Source organism: Larus michahellis, chromosome 2 (genome assembly GCF_964199755.1).
Source record: "Larus michahellis chromosome 2, bLarMic1.1, whole genome shotgun sequence".
Lineage (NCBI taxonomy): Eukaryota > Metazoa > Chordata > Aves > Charadriiformes > Laridae > Larus > Larus michahellis.
The window spans coordinates 126,819,457-126,836,988 of NC_133897.1; the positions used below are offsets into that span (position 1 = coordinate 126,819,457).

A 17,532-nucleotide genomic window follows, 5' to 3' on the forward strand; every position below is an offset into this window, starting at 1 on the left:
AAAATTCAAGGCTGGCACATATATCAAACAACAAAAGTTCCTCATTAGGCAAAGTGTGGATCTTCCATGTAGTGCATCTGACTCATTCCTGGAAATAACCTCAAAAAAGAGTTCAGATGGAAGGGTCCTTTCAGCTAGTGTGTTACTCAGCAGACTGACTGTGAGATGCGTATTTGCCTGCTGCTTTGTAGCCGAGTCCAGAAGAGTCAGGGTACAGTCAGATGTAATGCAGAAAAACCTTCTATAACAAGGGGGAAACCAGAATTAGCTAAAGAAAGCAATGTGAAAAACAGGGGGAAAATCATAAATCAAGAAAACCAGATCAGGTTCTCACCCAATCTCCATCTCCAAGGAGGTGGAGGAAAACAAAAGGTATGAAAAAGTTACACAGTACTGTAAGAAAAAGAATCATCTTCAATTTATTTCTGAATTAAACTATTCTAAAATTTATTTTGTCACTGCATTGTACTGTAGGCTTACACAGAATCATGAAATAGTTCTCCTTTATATTAATCCCATTAGCAAATTATCATATTATCACGGTATTGGTCACAGTCTAAACATAGGCTTTTGATTTCCTTCCACTGTTAAGTTCCCTTTACCATGCAGGATCAAGTATCTTTTCTACAAAAGTTCATTTGAATTCAGGGGAAGATTCACATTCAAGCAGTTAAGTAACTTTCTAATCCGTACTGTCCATCTAAGAGACAATATTTTTTCCACACCTGGAATGGTTTTTTGTAGCTTCTTGGTTGCATTCTGGACTTCAAACAAGTCACCTACCAAAAAGAATCTCTGAAAGGCCCAAGCCATGAGGTGAGGTCAGTGCAAACGGTTCTTTAGAATTCCCTAAATTTTGGATTCAGCCCTAATGAATGATCTGATCTGACAAAGGAGCAGACTGAACATGACAAATTAGGTTAGAAAAATCTGAGAAAATAGATTTCAGCTGCATTGTTTAACTAGTTGTGTATTAACCGGCAGTTCTTAGAAGTGGATCACATACAAGTCTTTCAAAATGTTAGTTTTCTTTTTCATGTTACATATGAACAGTTTAAGAATGGAAATTTAATAAATTAATTACTGCAATTGAAGCAACTGTTTGTTACAAATAATGCAAAAATCTAGCCATGTATTCCTTTTCCTGCTTCCTTGGTGTTAATTTCTGCTTCAACAGTTGTTTTATGTTTATCAAGTCTTATTTAAATTATAATTATTATTTATAATTGTCTTCAAGGGAAGGAATGTCTATTTGTCTATTTTTATAAAATGCAATATAAGTTTATAGTAATTTTAAAATTCTTTCTTGTAATAATAACAAAAACATACATTACTCTCTGCCATTGATACAAAAACTGTGATGTTTCTATTTTGTTTAGCACAACAGTGGAGAGTGCAGGTTAAAACAGATGGAGATTCCCCAGAGCCCCAAGAGTGTAAAAGGACCCTTGTGATTTATGGCTCAAAGGGTAAAAGTCATGAGCTTCTGCTTTCTCCACAAACCCCAGGATATGTGTGCTTTCTACCCAGAGCAACAGATGAATTCGTTGTAAGTCATAAAGTACTACATGTTGCTTATCATGACATTCCTGTCTAGCCAAATGAGATATATATATGTATATATATATATGAACTGTTGGTTTGGCTAGTACAAATGATGTATTTATTTACAAAGATGGAATGATGTAACTTTGCATCTTGGGTCATCTTCTGCTGGTAGTCCTGTTCTACTACAACCAGCTGCAGCGTTCTCTTTGAATTTTCAGTACCTTCAAGTGTACATATCACGGAGAAAAATCGTGATGTAATTTATTTATTTGTAATTTAATCATCATGGTGTAATTTATTGCATGCATCAGCTCATCTTGCATTTTTTCTAATTCTCTAAAGATTCCTGAGTTGCAGTTTATACAAAAGGCAATATACAATTATTTGAGAATGCGGAAGGTGAAAGACTGGACAACATTCCCAGAGGACATAAGTGGGCTTTTCTTTCCTTTATTTCAGTCTCTGTAAAGTAGTCTCCACTCTCCCCCAAAATAGTTCTGCCTCTTAGGCCAGCAGGCAGAGATTTTCTGGATAATCATACATCACAGGAGAATGCATTCACGCATATCGAAGTGTGATGAACCCTGAAGCGATAGCATATACATGGCCAGTATTAAAATCAACCCTAACACAGTCCTGACTACCTGTACACCTGAAATACAGCCTGCTGCTTTGAATGGATTCATCTGAGGCATCTTTTTAATGTTCAAATTCGGTCCTGGCTTTCTAGGCTAAGTCACTGCAATTCTGTTGATTGGTATGAAGTGCATCTTCTAGCCAGTGAGATGAGAGAAATAGCTTGCAATTCAAGGCAGTTTTATAAAGCTCAGAAATACTTTTCAATGGCTGCAATAAACATTCTGAAAACAATGGCAAAACTATGTTTAGAAAATGTTGTCAAAGCTTCATCATAATGACACGATCCAGGCTGAATTTTTAATTTAAATAACAAGCTAAAGCAATTTAGGAACTTTACGGGGAGTAAATGAAAAGATAAATGGCACTGGTTAAAGACAAGAAAGCAGCTGCTTATCAGAAAACAGTCAGGAAACACACTGAGCAACAAAAAGAGCCTCCTAAGCCATGGGCATAAACTGAAGAGGTCAATAGAGGCAGAATCTATGTATGGAGCAACCCCACCAGCTGGCTGAATTTTGGCAAGCGTCATTCCATAAAGCAGACCTCTGCTACATCCAACTTGTTGGTGATTTCCCAAAAGGCATGTATTCCTTGTTAAGATTGCCTAATTTCAATGACTGAGTATCATGCTAGGAGAAAATTAGCATTGGTATTTGTCAGTCGTGGTTGTCCCTCATAGTCTGCTATCTGAGGTACCGTATCCATCATACTGGGATTCCACCCCAATGGCTCTCTAAATGCTTGTCTATACTATGGATTGGCGTTGGGTTAGTGCCTACATTTCCCGCTTAGCTATTTGTGTCCTTGTTTTTGTTGCTTTGTATAAAGAAGTTAATACTATTTGAGCACTGTTTACCGTGCATGAAATCTTGTCTCTTCACCACATTGCTTACAGCATTTTACATTTTTTGGGCGTTCTAAGGAAATCAGAGTAGTGGGTCTGATATAAAGGAGCATTTGGGGATTCACAGATACCTTCATAACTACCTTCATATCTTCTTTAGGTGCTTCATATAAAAAACCCAGGTTTTTTTCACTCTCTGTTTCTTTGTTCTTACTAAGGCTGTTCAAAAGAATGCAGAAGCTTTGCTCATGTTCTCCCACTGTAGCAGCAGGCTGGAGGCATGAGCATGATATCACAAGGAGGACAAGCTGTGAATTCAGCTTTCCAACATGCAGGAGTAAATGAACTTTTAAACCCCTTCGGATCCTGCTCCTAGACAAATGTCCTTAGTAATATAGTGCAGTAAAAAGAACAACAGGTTATGTGCTATAAGGAGCTCATATTGTTTTGAAACAATAAGCTTAATTTTGATCTCAGAGATACATATATTGCACACCGAGGACAGGAAGGCACGGAAATTCCTGATTTTCCAGGTGCTCTCACACAAATATATGCACAGATGTGTATTGTGTTCAGAATGATTATTTGATCCAAAATATTTCTAACCATCTCCTATGAAAGAACAGGTGTAGTTTAATTGCACGTCGCAAGCATAAAGAATAAATTTTTAAAAGAGATAAAAAAGCAGCATGCTATCAGGCACGGTTGTTGGGTTTCAGTGGTCTCAGGCATCTGTAGTGCAGTGGATGAGCTGCTTAAATAAGAATAAATTTAATTATAACACCTTAGTTCTAATAAATAAATTGAGCAACAGGTGAGTGTATCGATGTTAGTGAGTCTGCTGGGAGTTCTAGCATTGAAGATAGCATGGCAAGAAACCATGCCGTCTCCAATGAACAAACACATTGAAAAGTAACTGGGAAAATGAAAGAAAACTGACAGTGCAGTAGTAGAATGTTTTTCCTTGATATTCTGGTGATGACAGAAAACAGTCGTTGATTTCATGTGGAATGAGTAAATTTGTAAAGTATATATAACTTTCTCCCGGTCATCAGTGTTTCTTGGTTACTTACCGAGTAAGCTTGTCAGAGCATCCTAGTGTATCGTGCACATTCTATTATCCAAAGAATCGTAAAATGCAAAGACATATCAACTGACAGATCATGGGATTGAAATCCCTGAAACTACTTTCTAAAGCACTAGCGCAGGTAGTATGAAATGAGCAATAGGCCTCTGCGAGTAGGACTCTGTAAAAACACAACAAATACAGAATGTATTTTGTACTAAGGACTATGAGGGTGACAGAAAATTTTAAATCACATAATGCAATACTCCATGTATTTTCCACGGTATGAGATGATGCTCCAAATAACAAGTAGCAGGATTTCTGGAGTTCCTGACAGAAAGTTGTTCAGTTGAATTTTAGAATTTTAGGATGCTTTGACCACATCCTTTTAACTAGAATCATTTTTGCACCTTTTTTTTTTTTCTTTTAACAAGGAAGTGATAAAAAGTTTAATTTGAATGTGAACCCAAACAGTAAATTTTACAAAGCTTTAATTACCTTTGGCATGATGTCTTTGGAGAAGCCCTGTATGAGTCAAAAAGGAAAAGATTTAAAATATTATTAAATTCTCTAATCACCTTTATCAGTTACCTGTCTCTGAGAAATTCCAAACCCCAGTGATTTTGCCAGAGCACCCTCTTCATTATAAGAGCTATGCTTTTTCAATCATGTAATTGAAAAAATATTGTGTTGTGTAGTATATGACAAATCACATCCAACTCAGCTCAGATCTCAAGTACTGAATATTACATGAAACTGTTCAGAACAAATAAATGTGGAAAAATTAATTAGGAAATTATAATCATGACTAAAAAACAGGGTAAAGTGTCCTCTTGCAATCATTCTGCAAACTTAAAATCAGGATGTTCACTGGTTATATACTTTGTGATGGATTATTTGTCTGTCTCTGCTTTGAAGTTCATGTTACATCAATTAATAGGCATCGATGGAGGGAAAAAACAATTATGGGATCAAAGATATGATATCATATTCCAAAGGGAAACTGATCATATTAAATTGCTCAGAAAAGGATTACAAGAATGATGTAATGACAATGATCTGTTACAATGATGGAGCTGAACAGAAAGGCTAATAATGGCCAGAACAGAGGGGAAAAAAACCCAAAGCCATAAAAAGGGGGGAAGTATCTAATATATTCAACTGAAAATAATTGGTGTTGTTCAATTCCATGGATCATAGACAGTATGATTACTAGTGTTTGCTGGTTCAAAGGCAGTCATGGAATGCATTGAAATTGTGATTCTAGAAACAAAATAGAAAATAGTGGCTTTCAAATAGTCTGTCCTGTATTCTGAAATTATTTTCCTACATATCTCATCTGTGCATTTTCTACAAGGATTATAACACATGTCTTTATGACAATTTAGAAGCTCAGAGAATTGCAAATTTGGGTATCAGAAGACAAGGTAAATTGTGAGGTACAGCTTGCCCTGTCATATAAAAAGAACCAAGTTCTGTGGTGTTGCAACTCCAAACCAGAGGCCTTTATGGAATAAATTATGAACAGCATTTAGAGTAGCTGTGTGATACAGTCATTAGGTCCATCTACAGGAAAGAAAATCTGCAGGCAGTAATTTTACAAGTCAGTAGGCTGATTCTGAAAGAGAAGCAGCAATGACTTTGTTGCCTGTGTAGGAACTGTAGTTTAGATGGGTGAAGGACTTGTGCGCCCTCCTCTCACTGAACCCAAATAATTCCCCTTAAGTTTAATGAGACGAATGCATGTTTTAGGAGAATTAGATCACAGTCCATCATAGCTAATGATATCCTTTGCAGCATACACAGCATACATGAAAACCTCTTGACATGAAATTCTGCCCTTTTCGTGGCACAATGGTGGAGACCAAGTTAGGAATCTGTGAGGACGTGATAGATCCAAGAGGCATAACCTCCCTCACATGTACATCGTAGTCTGGGACTATGTCTGTTGTCTGATGATGGCATACAGACAGGCAGAGCAGGCTAGGCTTGGAGAGAGGACAAGTCTGGTGCCCTCTTCTTCGGTGTAAAGCTACTGCTGTGTGTGGCCTTTGTGGGTACCCTGGAGTTACAGTTCAGGAGCTGAAAGATTCCCTGCAGCCTCGGGGCTGTAATATAGGCATTAGGAAAGATTTCTACCCTGGTCCTCAAAGAACAATGCCTTGAATCTTGAAATTTTGTTGGATTGGCACGGCAACCACTTATAACACTTACCTTAAGAAATTCAGACTGGAAGGGATCTTTTAAGTCATCAAGTGTAATCCCTTCCTACCATAGGCCCCTTTTCCTAAGTTCTATATCCTAAACAGTTCAAGCTCCCGTAAAATGATTTTGTCGGGTTGCTTTATTTTCAATTAACTGTTCCTCTTCATACTCTGATGCTTTGCTATTTCTCATCTGCATAACAGTTGTTAATGAGGATGGCCAACTCTATTCCAAAATGACAAAATCACACCTCTTATATGGTTCCTCCCAAATAAGAATAAGGTAGCTGATACTTCCCTACATGTATGGGTCCACTGTGCAAAGGCACATGAGCTAGCTTTAAGCAAGCTAGGTCAGCAGTGAAGGGTGGTCAAGTGCAGAACTCTGTGAGGAGCACAATAAATTAATCTATTAGGAGCTCTGTAGTCTTTTTTAGGAGCCAGTCTGCTGGTGATGCTGCTGGTCCCAGAGCATGATTGCGTAAGACTAACCTGAGTTTCTTACTGTGGTGCTACTGGGTGCACAAAAGATTTATTTTCTGGCAACGGTCACCAAAGCTTATGTTGTGACTGGTCTGCAAAAAAAAAAAGCAATGTGAGAGAAGAACAAGGCAACCGTCAATATTTTCTGGTTTGATCCTTCTTAAAATATTTTTTAACCTTTTTAAAATAATAGTTCTGTCTTGTTTCACTCGAAAAATCACTTCCCATCTTGTCTTTCTTGCAGTTGCCCTGTCAAAGGCTGCAGCACTCCACTTCCTGGTGTTCAGATGACTTATTGTGCAGTGTTTAATGTCCTGCACATCATTAGCACTTGTTGTAGTTTAGTCACCCCAGATCCCACAGTCCTAGGTTGGATGGTGTAACCAGATCTCACAAAAGCCCACAATCAGCAACCAGATATTGAATTTCCCATATGCAGTATGGGAACAGGCCTGTGTTATTCTACAGAGTTATTTCTGCAACATTCATGACTTACTTTTATGCAGAAATCTCTCTTCCCTTTCCTAAAGAATCGGTTATAAAGTAATTTCATGTTCAAAATCCAACCGCTTTGCAAATGAGAATTTAGTTAAAACTTTCTAGGCTCATGGTAATTATCATTAATTTTAAAAGCTCACTCAACTGCTTGTATCAGAACCTTTAATTGTAAGTTAATGCTCCCCTTACCCATCAGGGTCAAAGCTTTACATGTTACCTTTTGTCTAAAAAGCTTAGATGCACAGCTGCTTCTAATTTTAACCTTGACTCACCCTAACAGTAGAGTATCATGCTCACATTACTAATAAGGGAGACAATTTCGCCCATGCTCCTACCATGAAAAAGAGAAGGATTGGTTCCCTCATCACAGTTATCCCAGCCTTCAATTCAGCTTTTCCATTGGTTGACATTAAGTTCAAGAATTCTACACTGTTTGGGAAAATCTCTGTAGGTGAACCAGCCCTGACAGTACGCTCTTCCTCATGATATTTGTTGCAGGTTGAGACTGGAGATCTGGGAGATGTATACAAGATTCGGGTCAGCTGTGATGAAGTGCCAGGCTTTGAGGGTTGGCATTTGAAGTCTTTTCACTTAGAAGAACTACATACAAAACAAGAACTGAACTTTGACTGTAAGTGCTGGCTCTCTCTTAACAGAGGAGACAAGGAGCTGGTGAAAGAATTCCCAGCAGTCAATAAGGACCAGAAAACTTTACCAGGTAAAAACAGTGAGAAGATATAAACAAAGTGAACTAACCTCTTGAAAAGAAATCGATACCACAGATATAATACAGCACTTTGTCTGAATTTGGTATCTTCAGTGGCTGTGTTGCAACTGTCTTTACATATGCACTGTGAAAATGCTGACCACTTAAGAAATTTTAATTTTCCGATTAAGTCACATATTTGGTTTCATAGTTGCTAAATCTTCTGCATGATTCTAAGTGGGCAAAACTAAATAGTATAACTATACTTCTTAAAGACAAGGCGCATTTTCAAAGCTATGGAAATTATTTGTAGTAGGCTTACTATAGAATTACTTAGCTTATAACAGGTTTAGTAGGCTTACTATTGAATACTTAGCTCATAATAGCTTCAGTTACTAACACAAGTATCAGAAGTAATCCTCATTGTACAAAAAGGTTTTTTGTTTTTCCCTAAGGACTGTTTTTTAACATGCTGAGAGTTTCGGAGTATATTTAGAGATGCACTTGGAATGTGAAAACCTATAGAAGTACTACATTTGTTCACAGAAGTTACAGTTACACATGAGATAAAAGTAATTAGAGATATGACTGCTTTTCTAAACTGAAATTCCAGAAGTTCTGCTCCCTGAATACCTCAAACCTATTCACGACCTTAAAAGAAACTATAGCATTACATTAGTTAAATGCTAACTCAGCAGGACTGTACATAAAAATGACATTTGAAAAATTTTGGTCATTCTTTTTGTATGAGTATGAATACGTATGCAATATAATGATCTTTCCAAGATCGTTAGAAGAAAATCCAATCTGAGTGTGTAGAAATGCATTTATACAGGAGCACTATAGAGGCAAAAAGTTTATAGTTCCTGTCACGCACCTTAAAGTTGTAAGTGCATTTTGTAAATTTTTGTACTTATGTCATGCATCCAGATACTGTGCTACATGTCTCTGCTATTCTAATTTGTATAAACTTTACATAGAGTCTTTGACCTGTGAGCATTTTTATTTACTGCAAAGATAATTCAGTTCCTGACAGTCCCTGAACAGACTCAGATGAGTTCTTATTTTCCAGATCTTGCACAGTAAAATAGAATTGGGCAGAATTTGTCTAGATTTTAGTAGCTCTAAGCTGAATAAGTCTAAATTGTCCAAGTCAAATTTCCTTCAGATTTCTAAGGAAATTAATGGAAAGTCTTCACTGAGTTTAGCATAAAGAGATCAGATTCATAAAGAGTAACCTATTTCAATCACTGTGTAGCAGATTTTTTGGTAGCTGCAGAAATTAAAACAAGCAGTAGCCTCAATAAATGCTCTTTGTTACTGTTTTCTTTTAAGTATATCTTGTACATAATCATCTGTATTTAAACTTTTTTTCTCCTTTTTGTACAGTCTATAAGTATGTTGTCTCTGTACACATTGGTGACCGCTGGGGAGCAGAAACTTTTGCAAATGTTTATATCACTCTCTATGGCAAAAGAGGGGACACAGGTGTGAGGAAACTTCATACATCTTTAGTAAAAGGAAGAAAATTTCACAGGAATAAGGTAATGGCACAAAAATGCTGCCTTACATGTGCAGGGGTTAGCACCGCATTAAATATTGCTTAATGCCTGCTCAGAATACATCTTGCTACAGATAGGCAAGAATTTGGAAACAGACTTTATATTCCAGATATTTGCAGTAGACCAATGCCAATGTTATTTCCTTTCTCTACAAGAACATGATAATAAAGGCTCCACACGAGCACACAGAAAGCAGATGACTGTGGAGAATCTCTGTGATCATGCTTCTTACTTCTTCTGTGCCAAATACAGGACAGCACAGGTAGCAAAGAATTAATAATCAGTGATTCAAAATAAGTTACAGAAATTGCTGTGAGACTTTTACAATCAGTGATGTTTCTGTAACCACAATCCCACATGAAATACTAACTCAATGTCTGGTCAGTAAGTTTAGACAAGAGACAATAATTCCACTTAGAGAAGAGAATGCACATAAAAACTGACGATTGTTAGAAAAAAAAATCAGTATTTTTGTCGTATGAAAGTACTTCTACTATTAGTAGCAGCAAATCTACTTCTCCAATGTTTTTTACTTAAAAAGAAGCAGGGATAACACATAGGACTTTGGCAAGTGCTGTATTTTTAGGGGTCGGTTTGCTAAGATCTTAAGTGCTCTGACATCTGGTTTAGTAAGTTCCTACTATTGAATTAATGTTTTATTGGGATGATGATGTTAATTCTAATCCTAGACACTGCTGTTTAAACTCCAGTTGTTCATAACTTTGTTGACCTTTGTCAGCTGCCATCAGGTCTAGGCTGGGCCATATACAGAACACCTGGCTTCCTTTCAAAACAAGCAAGAATTTAGTGGGACATACAAGTTGTTTCTTTGCATTTCACATTTGTCCTTAACTTGTTGTTTTTGTTGTCCCTATTCTCCTTCACTGATGCTTGTGTTTACTTCTTTTCTGTCTTACTCTGCCTTCTCTATTCTGCTTCCCTTCCCACCTCTTGTCTTTTGTTCAAATTGGTTTTGCCTTCATCTTAACTTGCACCCTTCTGTTGCTTACTCTTTTCTCCATTTCCTGCTTCCACAATTATTTTCATTTTGCAAGAAAAACCAAAAGACAGGCTTTTCTGACTATCGGAGAAGAATTTATAAGCTATCTCAGTGTCAACACACTCTTTTTAGATTTCTAACTTTTCTTTAGGACTATTAATCTAGGTTTGTATGATAAATTTTAGAAACTAGAAGTAACCTGAAAGATACAAATTTGATTAGAACCAAAATCTTGTCATAATGTTTGACTGTCAGAAGGTTGAGGTCTATGCATTTTAATGTAATGTGAAATGATAGATTAAATGATTCATATTGTCCAAAGACAAAATGAAGTTACAATGCATCCTTAATGATAAATGTGGGATTCAATGTTAGGTATAATCAGTGTGTGTTTTCTTAGATTCAGGGGGGAGATGTTCTGTTAAATATTACAAAAAAGCAGACAAATTTTAAATCCTTAACTGAATCCTGGACTACATTTTCCCTGAAGTTCAAGCAAACCCTGGTCCTAACTCTGTTTCATTAAGTATTTCCCTTTTTTGCAGGTGGATTCATTTTTGGTCGAAGCTGTTTCTCTGAGTCATTTGCAAAAAGTGGTCATAGGACATGATGGAGAAGGCTATGGGGCTGGGATGTACCTCAAGATGGTAACAGTCAAGGAATCACAAGACTCAGACAAAGAATGGGTCTTCCCATTGTGGAACTGGCTTGATACTCATCTGGGATTATGTGAGACTGTGTGTGAGATTGTGACAGTTGGTAAGCTCTTTTGCAAAACTGGCCTGCCTGTTTTTATATGTGTGTGTATATATATATATACTGGCCTGCCTGTTTTTATATGTGTGTGTGTGTGTATATATATATATATATATATATATATATATTAACATTTGGCTATAGCTCTTTCAGATCTCTATAGTATCTTTCTTTTGTTGAAAATTTCAGTTTGAATTTTCAGTTTGATCTTACTATTATAGCAAAACCACAGCTGGTAAGGTCAAAGTTAGTAAAATTCTATCTTGTCACTGTGTTGTGTGTGGAACACTTGCCTTCCAAATTAAATATAGCATATTGCAGTGAAAGATTTAAAGCAGATGAGAGTTTGGGGTGTGTGCCTTATGAGGATAAGTAGCTGAAGTTTTATGCACCACTTTTCAGGTAGCTTACGATTTCATTTAAAATCCAGAGAAAAGTTACTTTAGTGAAATAAGCCTTATCTTTACCTGTGGTATTATTCCACAGCACAAAGCAACAGTTCTGGTATGCTCGGTTTTTGCTCATTTCAAGCTTACTACACCACAATTTGTGCAAATCTAAACCTGGACGTATTTGGGAAAAGAACATTTGCAGCAGGACCTTTAGGCATTTAGAACTAGTAGAAAAAATTCCTTGCTTCAATCCTGTGAAAACAATTCCATGTAAAGTAAATGAGCTACAAAAGTTTGTCCAGAGGGAGTAAGACAGCTTAAAAACATAAGGTGCCCATCATAGATAAGGATGTAGTTGTGTAGTTTTTCTGAGTTGTAGAAAGTACATTTTACTGAGCTGTGCGTTTCTATTAAATCGTTTTCATTTCCCGTAGAATGGTTAAAACAGAATGAAAATGCAGGACAACAGCAATTAATGAAGAAAAAGAGAGGGAGATAGTAATATTGATCTTCTGAGGATCTGGCAAATATTTTTGTATGTTTATTACAGGATTACCTGTTGGTCTCGCACTATTACAGCACATATTATATTGCTAGGTATGATTTAGTTACAAGCAGAGTTCATTAGTGTTATTCATTTTGCATTAGGTGCCTACATGCTACAGATGGCTGGTGCTTCTAAATGATAAATTGGTTTTAGTAACATTGATTGCTTTTTTTTAAAGAACAATTAATTAGACCTCTAAAAGGTGACTGAATGTTCTCTTAGCAATTACTTCCAAACATGACAAGGAAAAGATCTTGGCATCAAGAAAATACCTCTGAAACTAAATTTTAAACACAGAAGGAACATTAAGCTGTTAAATTCTTGGCAAAAAATATAATAAAGGTATTGATGTGTTATTCTTAGTAAACTGTTGCTATAGATACAATATAACCTGCAGATAGAGTTTGTGTACTGTAAAGGCTGCGGTCCTGCTATATTATACCATTCTCTCATGCTGTCATCTTTCCTCTTTCTCTTTGATAATTTTTGAAGGTAGAAGATTGACTTCTAGTCCTAAACTGCCTGAAATCGACATGAAGTCGTCAGGTCTCTGGATAATGGACATCACTGGATCTGACTTGAGCAATGAAGACCATCCAATATGCCTTTCTTTTATCTTCTACGGCAACCTGAGTCACAAAAAGTTGCCACTTCAAGTTACAGGAAAAGCAATTCAGATCAAAGTACTTCAACCTTTCTCTATTGAAAGAAAAGCCTAAGAATCGTGTAGCTGATAACCCACTTAATTCTGAGATAAATTGTTTCTTTAAACGGCCAAATTGATTTTAAGTCCTCTGTGTAGTTTGGCACAGGTCATCATTTTTGTTTCTAGGGAGTAACACTGTCACTCGAACAATGCTTTTCAAACGAGCAGGTTCTCCCAATGTCTCGTACTGAGAATGCTTAAGTGAGCGAATTGGTCCCTTGGTGCATATCACAGTATATACCACACTGCAGGTACTGATTTACAGGTTTGATTGATCTTACAAAAGTAAGTAATTTGTAAACGTGCAATATGCCATGGGATACTATAGAGCTTTTGGGGATGATGGTGGAGAAGGAAGAATCATAAATGAGATGAAACTTAAAGTTCATGTCTCTCATACCTGCCACCACATTTCCTTGGGCTAACTGCCTTTTTTTGCATAGTTTCTCTCTTTTTTTTTTTTTTGCCTGTCATTATCATTTTTTTTCCTCTTGATCAGCTCCTTTTTACCCACAAGTTTTCTCCTCTATGCAGTTCTTCTGCCCTTCCACCATTTGTCTTCACTTCATCCTATTACCCATTAACTGAAATATTAACAAGCGTCTGAGGTCCACTTCCATTGAATTGTAGCCTGCTTCTTTTCCCAATGCTCTTACTTCCCTCTTGTAGCTATAATTCCTTCCCAGTGCCAGTGCTGTGTTACTCTTACACTTTTCTGGTTTTGCTCTCCATGAAAGACCAGTTCAGTAGCATTTGGAACTGACCTGAAGGTAAACACTGCAGACACATCCTCTGGCTCAGGAGATCCCTGAGCCACAAAGTGCTGGAAGCTAGGACAATATTTAGGGGAAGTGTGACTACTACTTGTCCCGTTGTTGTAATGCTTGTTCCATCCTTCTGTTGTCCATTGTGGGTTTTGAGGAAGTGGCTAATGCCTGTGAGAAAACTGGAAGTTTTAACTTTGATTGGTTCCTCAGCCTTTGTTTTAACCTTGATTGGTTCATCCTGCGGCTGCAGAAACAAAATGTAAGGCAGGACTGAGGCAAGTGGGCAGACAGGGAAGTGGGAACATCACAAACCAGCTTTCTATCAGAGAATTATGTCCATGAAGCCACATCGTGAAAGGTGTTTCTTCAGGATTGACTGCTGGAACTGTAGAAGCAGGTAGCAAGACAAAAATCAGGAAAAAAAAAAGCGCATGAAGAGAGCCCTGTCAAAAAGCTCAAAGAGCATGTGAAAATATGTGACTTTTCATTTGGGGTTCATCAGAAAGCAGTCTTGGAATTGTGAGTGAAGAATCTGTTTCCTGGTTCTTCTTTCTACTAGTCACATAAATTGAACTTAATGTTTGAGCTAAAGAAATAATTGGCTGGGTTTTGGTGTTCCTTTTTTCTTTGATGAAAGAGGAACTAAGCTGACGAGCCTAGGCCATAAACATGATCCAAGTTATTTCCAATAGCCTCTGGTAAATACAAAGAAATAGTATGAAACTGGAAGTGTCTTCTCAGAGGAAAGGCTGAAGTCAGGTCACATGCACTTCCAGTTGGCCAGTATTTGAAATGAAAGCGGAAGGGGAAAGAATATGAGAAGTAGAGAACAGAAAGAGGAAAAGACAGCTTCTGTTTTTCCCTTCTTTTTCCCTTACAGGGAAAAACAATTGGTTTAAAAAAAATATTACAGTTATCTAAGGCCTCCTCTACTTTAACTTACTCAGGTGATGGCCATAGAGATGTTGTACTATCCCCAGTATATCTAGGGGATTTTTTCTCAAGAATGAATCTAAGAAAAGGAAAATTCTAATGGACAGCTTCTATATGAAAACATGATTTAGGGTGAAGATGGAGGATCTCTTGGATGTTTCCTCAAAATTGAATTAATTCTCCTCCAAATTTATAGTTAATTGCACCATTTTTATACCACAAGTGACAAGAAATATTTCTAATAGTGTTCAAAATTTTTAGAATTGACTAAAGCTTCTGTGCCTGCAAATAGTCTACTGAATCAGTGTGGTATGTATGAACACTGTGCCTTGTTCCATGTACAAATTCCAGCAGTGACTGCCATCACTCATTCCCTGATATCAAAACTCAGGGATTCCATCTCCTCATTCACGTTAGTAAATCAATTTTGTATGGATTAGAAAGGGGAAAAATATTAGCAGTTATAAATCTGCCCCCGTTCTTTAACTACTGAAGTTTGTTCAACTGTTGCATACAACTGTCAACTACACTTGATCTGGCACAATTACAATGAGATCCATTTCATCTTCTCTATTTGCTCACATAGGATGAACTGGCAAATATTGGGTCAATATACAAAGTTCAGGTAACTGGCCCACATCGTGAGCTAGAACAGCCATGGCACTTAGATTTACTGCATATGAAGCACACAGGCACAAACGAAGAGATGTATTTAGCTTTTGACTGCTGGTTCAACCCTAATGAAGACAAATGTGTGGAACTGCCAGCTCTCTATGCAGATCAGGAGCCTTTGCCTGGTAAGCTAAGTCCTTTTTTGTTATTGGGGTCAGGATCTGTCACTGGAATACCAGTATATCTCTTCTGGGTCTAAAATACTGTGTGAGGATTCCGCAAGAATTTGATATTAAGGAATATGATGGTTTTGCACATGCATTTATCACAAAAGAAAGCTGAAAAAACAGAAATCATTGCTATCAGGATTATGACAGATGCTGTAACTGCTACCACCAAACACAGGATTTGGCTTCTTTCATGTTAGATGATGTTCCAGTTTTAGCACTTGATTATTTATTATCTCTTTAAATTAATGCTACGTCAGCTGAAGATGTATACAAAATATCATCTACTGTGTGATATTACCTAAATCTTTGATTCATAAAGAAATGTATGTGACCTAGAAACATAGTAATTTTTTTAAGAATGAAAGAATTGCAAAGACCCCCTACAAGACAGAGACAGAATTTTAAAAATGTGTTACAATTAGCAAGCAAAGAGATATCCAAGAATTTCAATTGCGCTAGTAATTTATTGATGCTGAGGAGAAATAGCACAGCAAGTAATATTCTACAAAAATGTACAGTAAGTTGCATGTTTCTCTGCTGTTAGTAACACGTGTGAATTGTATGATGCCAGAGAGATAATGAAGTGATTTCTCCCAACCCCCCAGGAATATGGAGAGAAACAACCAATTCCATACAGATAACTTGATCACTAGCTATTTAAGAACAGGCTTCCCATCTATCCAGCTCATTAGAATAAAAGAGGATTGATGGGGATAGTAAAGATCATATATTGAAGCTTTTAGTGACAGTTAAGAGGTTTATTGCTAGAGGCTATAGTACAAAGAGTGTTCTGCTTAAGCAGAAACTAATAGAAAAAGATGGAAGCGGCCCAGGAAAAGGAATAAAATATTCCATGTGAGCTTTTGCATGCTATTCTCTAAGGAGATTTTCCTAAATTTTTCATCCCATTTAAAGCTGAAACTTGAACAAACAGAACACTGAAGACCTTTTAAATCTCTGGTTTTGTGCGGGGTTGCATAATTTTAAGCAATTAGTAGCCCTGTATTCATTTAATGAAAAAATTGTTATTTTAGGGTTTTGATCTGTCAGATTCAAAATAACATTGGATATTGGATGTAATATATGCAAGATGTACAATGCTGAATATAGTAAATCTGGAGCTTGTTAAAAAGCTCTATTGCCCCAATTTCTTTATCAATGACTGGTAAAAATTGCAAGTATTGGTAATTATTTTCAGAATTCAAAATTTCTAAATGCTTAACTACATATAAAAACTCCAGAAATTTGAACAAAAAGAATTCTAGAATGCACCCCTAAGAACTAAATGGAGATACTGTCAGACAGCATTATCCTGATTTGTAAAGCAATTCAGTTTTGCGGTATATTAGGAAGTTAAGGTGTTTTTTCTTAGAAAATTTCTTGGGAAAAGATGTGCATGTACTCTCCCTCAAAAATTGTTCCATAGATGGGTAGTATCCACTAACCTAGGAAACTCCTTACAAACCATTTAGTGGAGTCCAGTGATCTATAACTGGAAGTGTTAATATCAGTCTCATTCTTTGTAGCCCCAATACTAATTCAGTCTAAAATTTCTGTCAGCTTCTTACTTGTATTCCAGTTTGATTACTAGAGAAAAAAAACATTCATTTTTATGTGATTGCTCTCATTAATTTTCTGAGAGAGACATCCATTTATGGAGATGTCTTTAATGAATGTCTTGATAGAATAATGACAAAAGAACAATTTTGAATTGTATCGATCAAGAAAACAACAGGTATATAGCTTTAAAGGAAGTAAAGTAAATGCTAAAAACTAAGCATCCAAATAAATAGTAACCTTTATCAGTAATTGTCAATTGCCTGGTTGTAAGGAAGGGCATACTGATATAATTACTTCTATTCTAAACTAAGTGATTCCATGAGATTTAGCAAAGCAAAAATACATGTCTATGCTAATTTGCAGTCTTCAGGAAAATTGCAATTCCTTTGTTAAAAGCAGTGGCCACTCCCAATTTTTCCCTGCATCTACAAACACACTTGTTTCATGTTTTTTCATTTCTTCTTGAGCTCTAATGTGTC

At 36.6% G+C, this 17,532-nt stretch overlaps 1 protein-coding gene across 1 annotated transcript in view; it reads left to right on the forward strand.

Annotated features, from left to right (window-relative positions):
• The window catches only part of LOC141738361 (lipoxygenase homology domain-containing protein 1-like), a 179,590-nt gene that overhangs the window by 97,733 nt on the left and 64,325 nt on the right, over positions 1-17,532 (forward strand). Inside the window, exons 30-35 of the mRNA XM_074573557.1 lie at positions 1,380-1,549; positions 7,781-8,000; positions 9,378-9,532; positions 11,096-11,309; positions 12,738-12,928; positions 15,238-15,448. Coding sequence (XP_074429658.1) covers positions 1,380-1,549; positions 7,781-8,000; positions 9,378-9,532; positions 11,096-11,309; positions 12,738-12,928; positions 15,238-15,448 — 1,161 coding nt within the window. The remainder of the gene's footprint in view (positions 1-1,379; positions 1,550-7,780; positions 8,001-9,377; positions 9,533-11,095; positions 11,310-12,737; positions 12,929-15,237; positions 15,449-17,532) is intronic.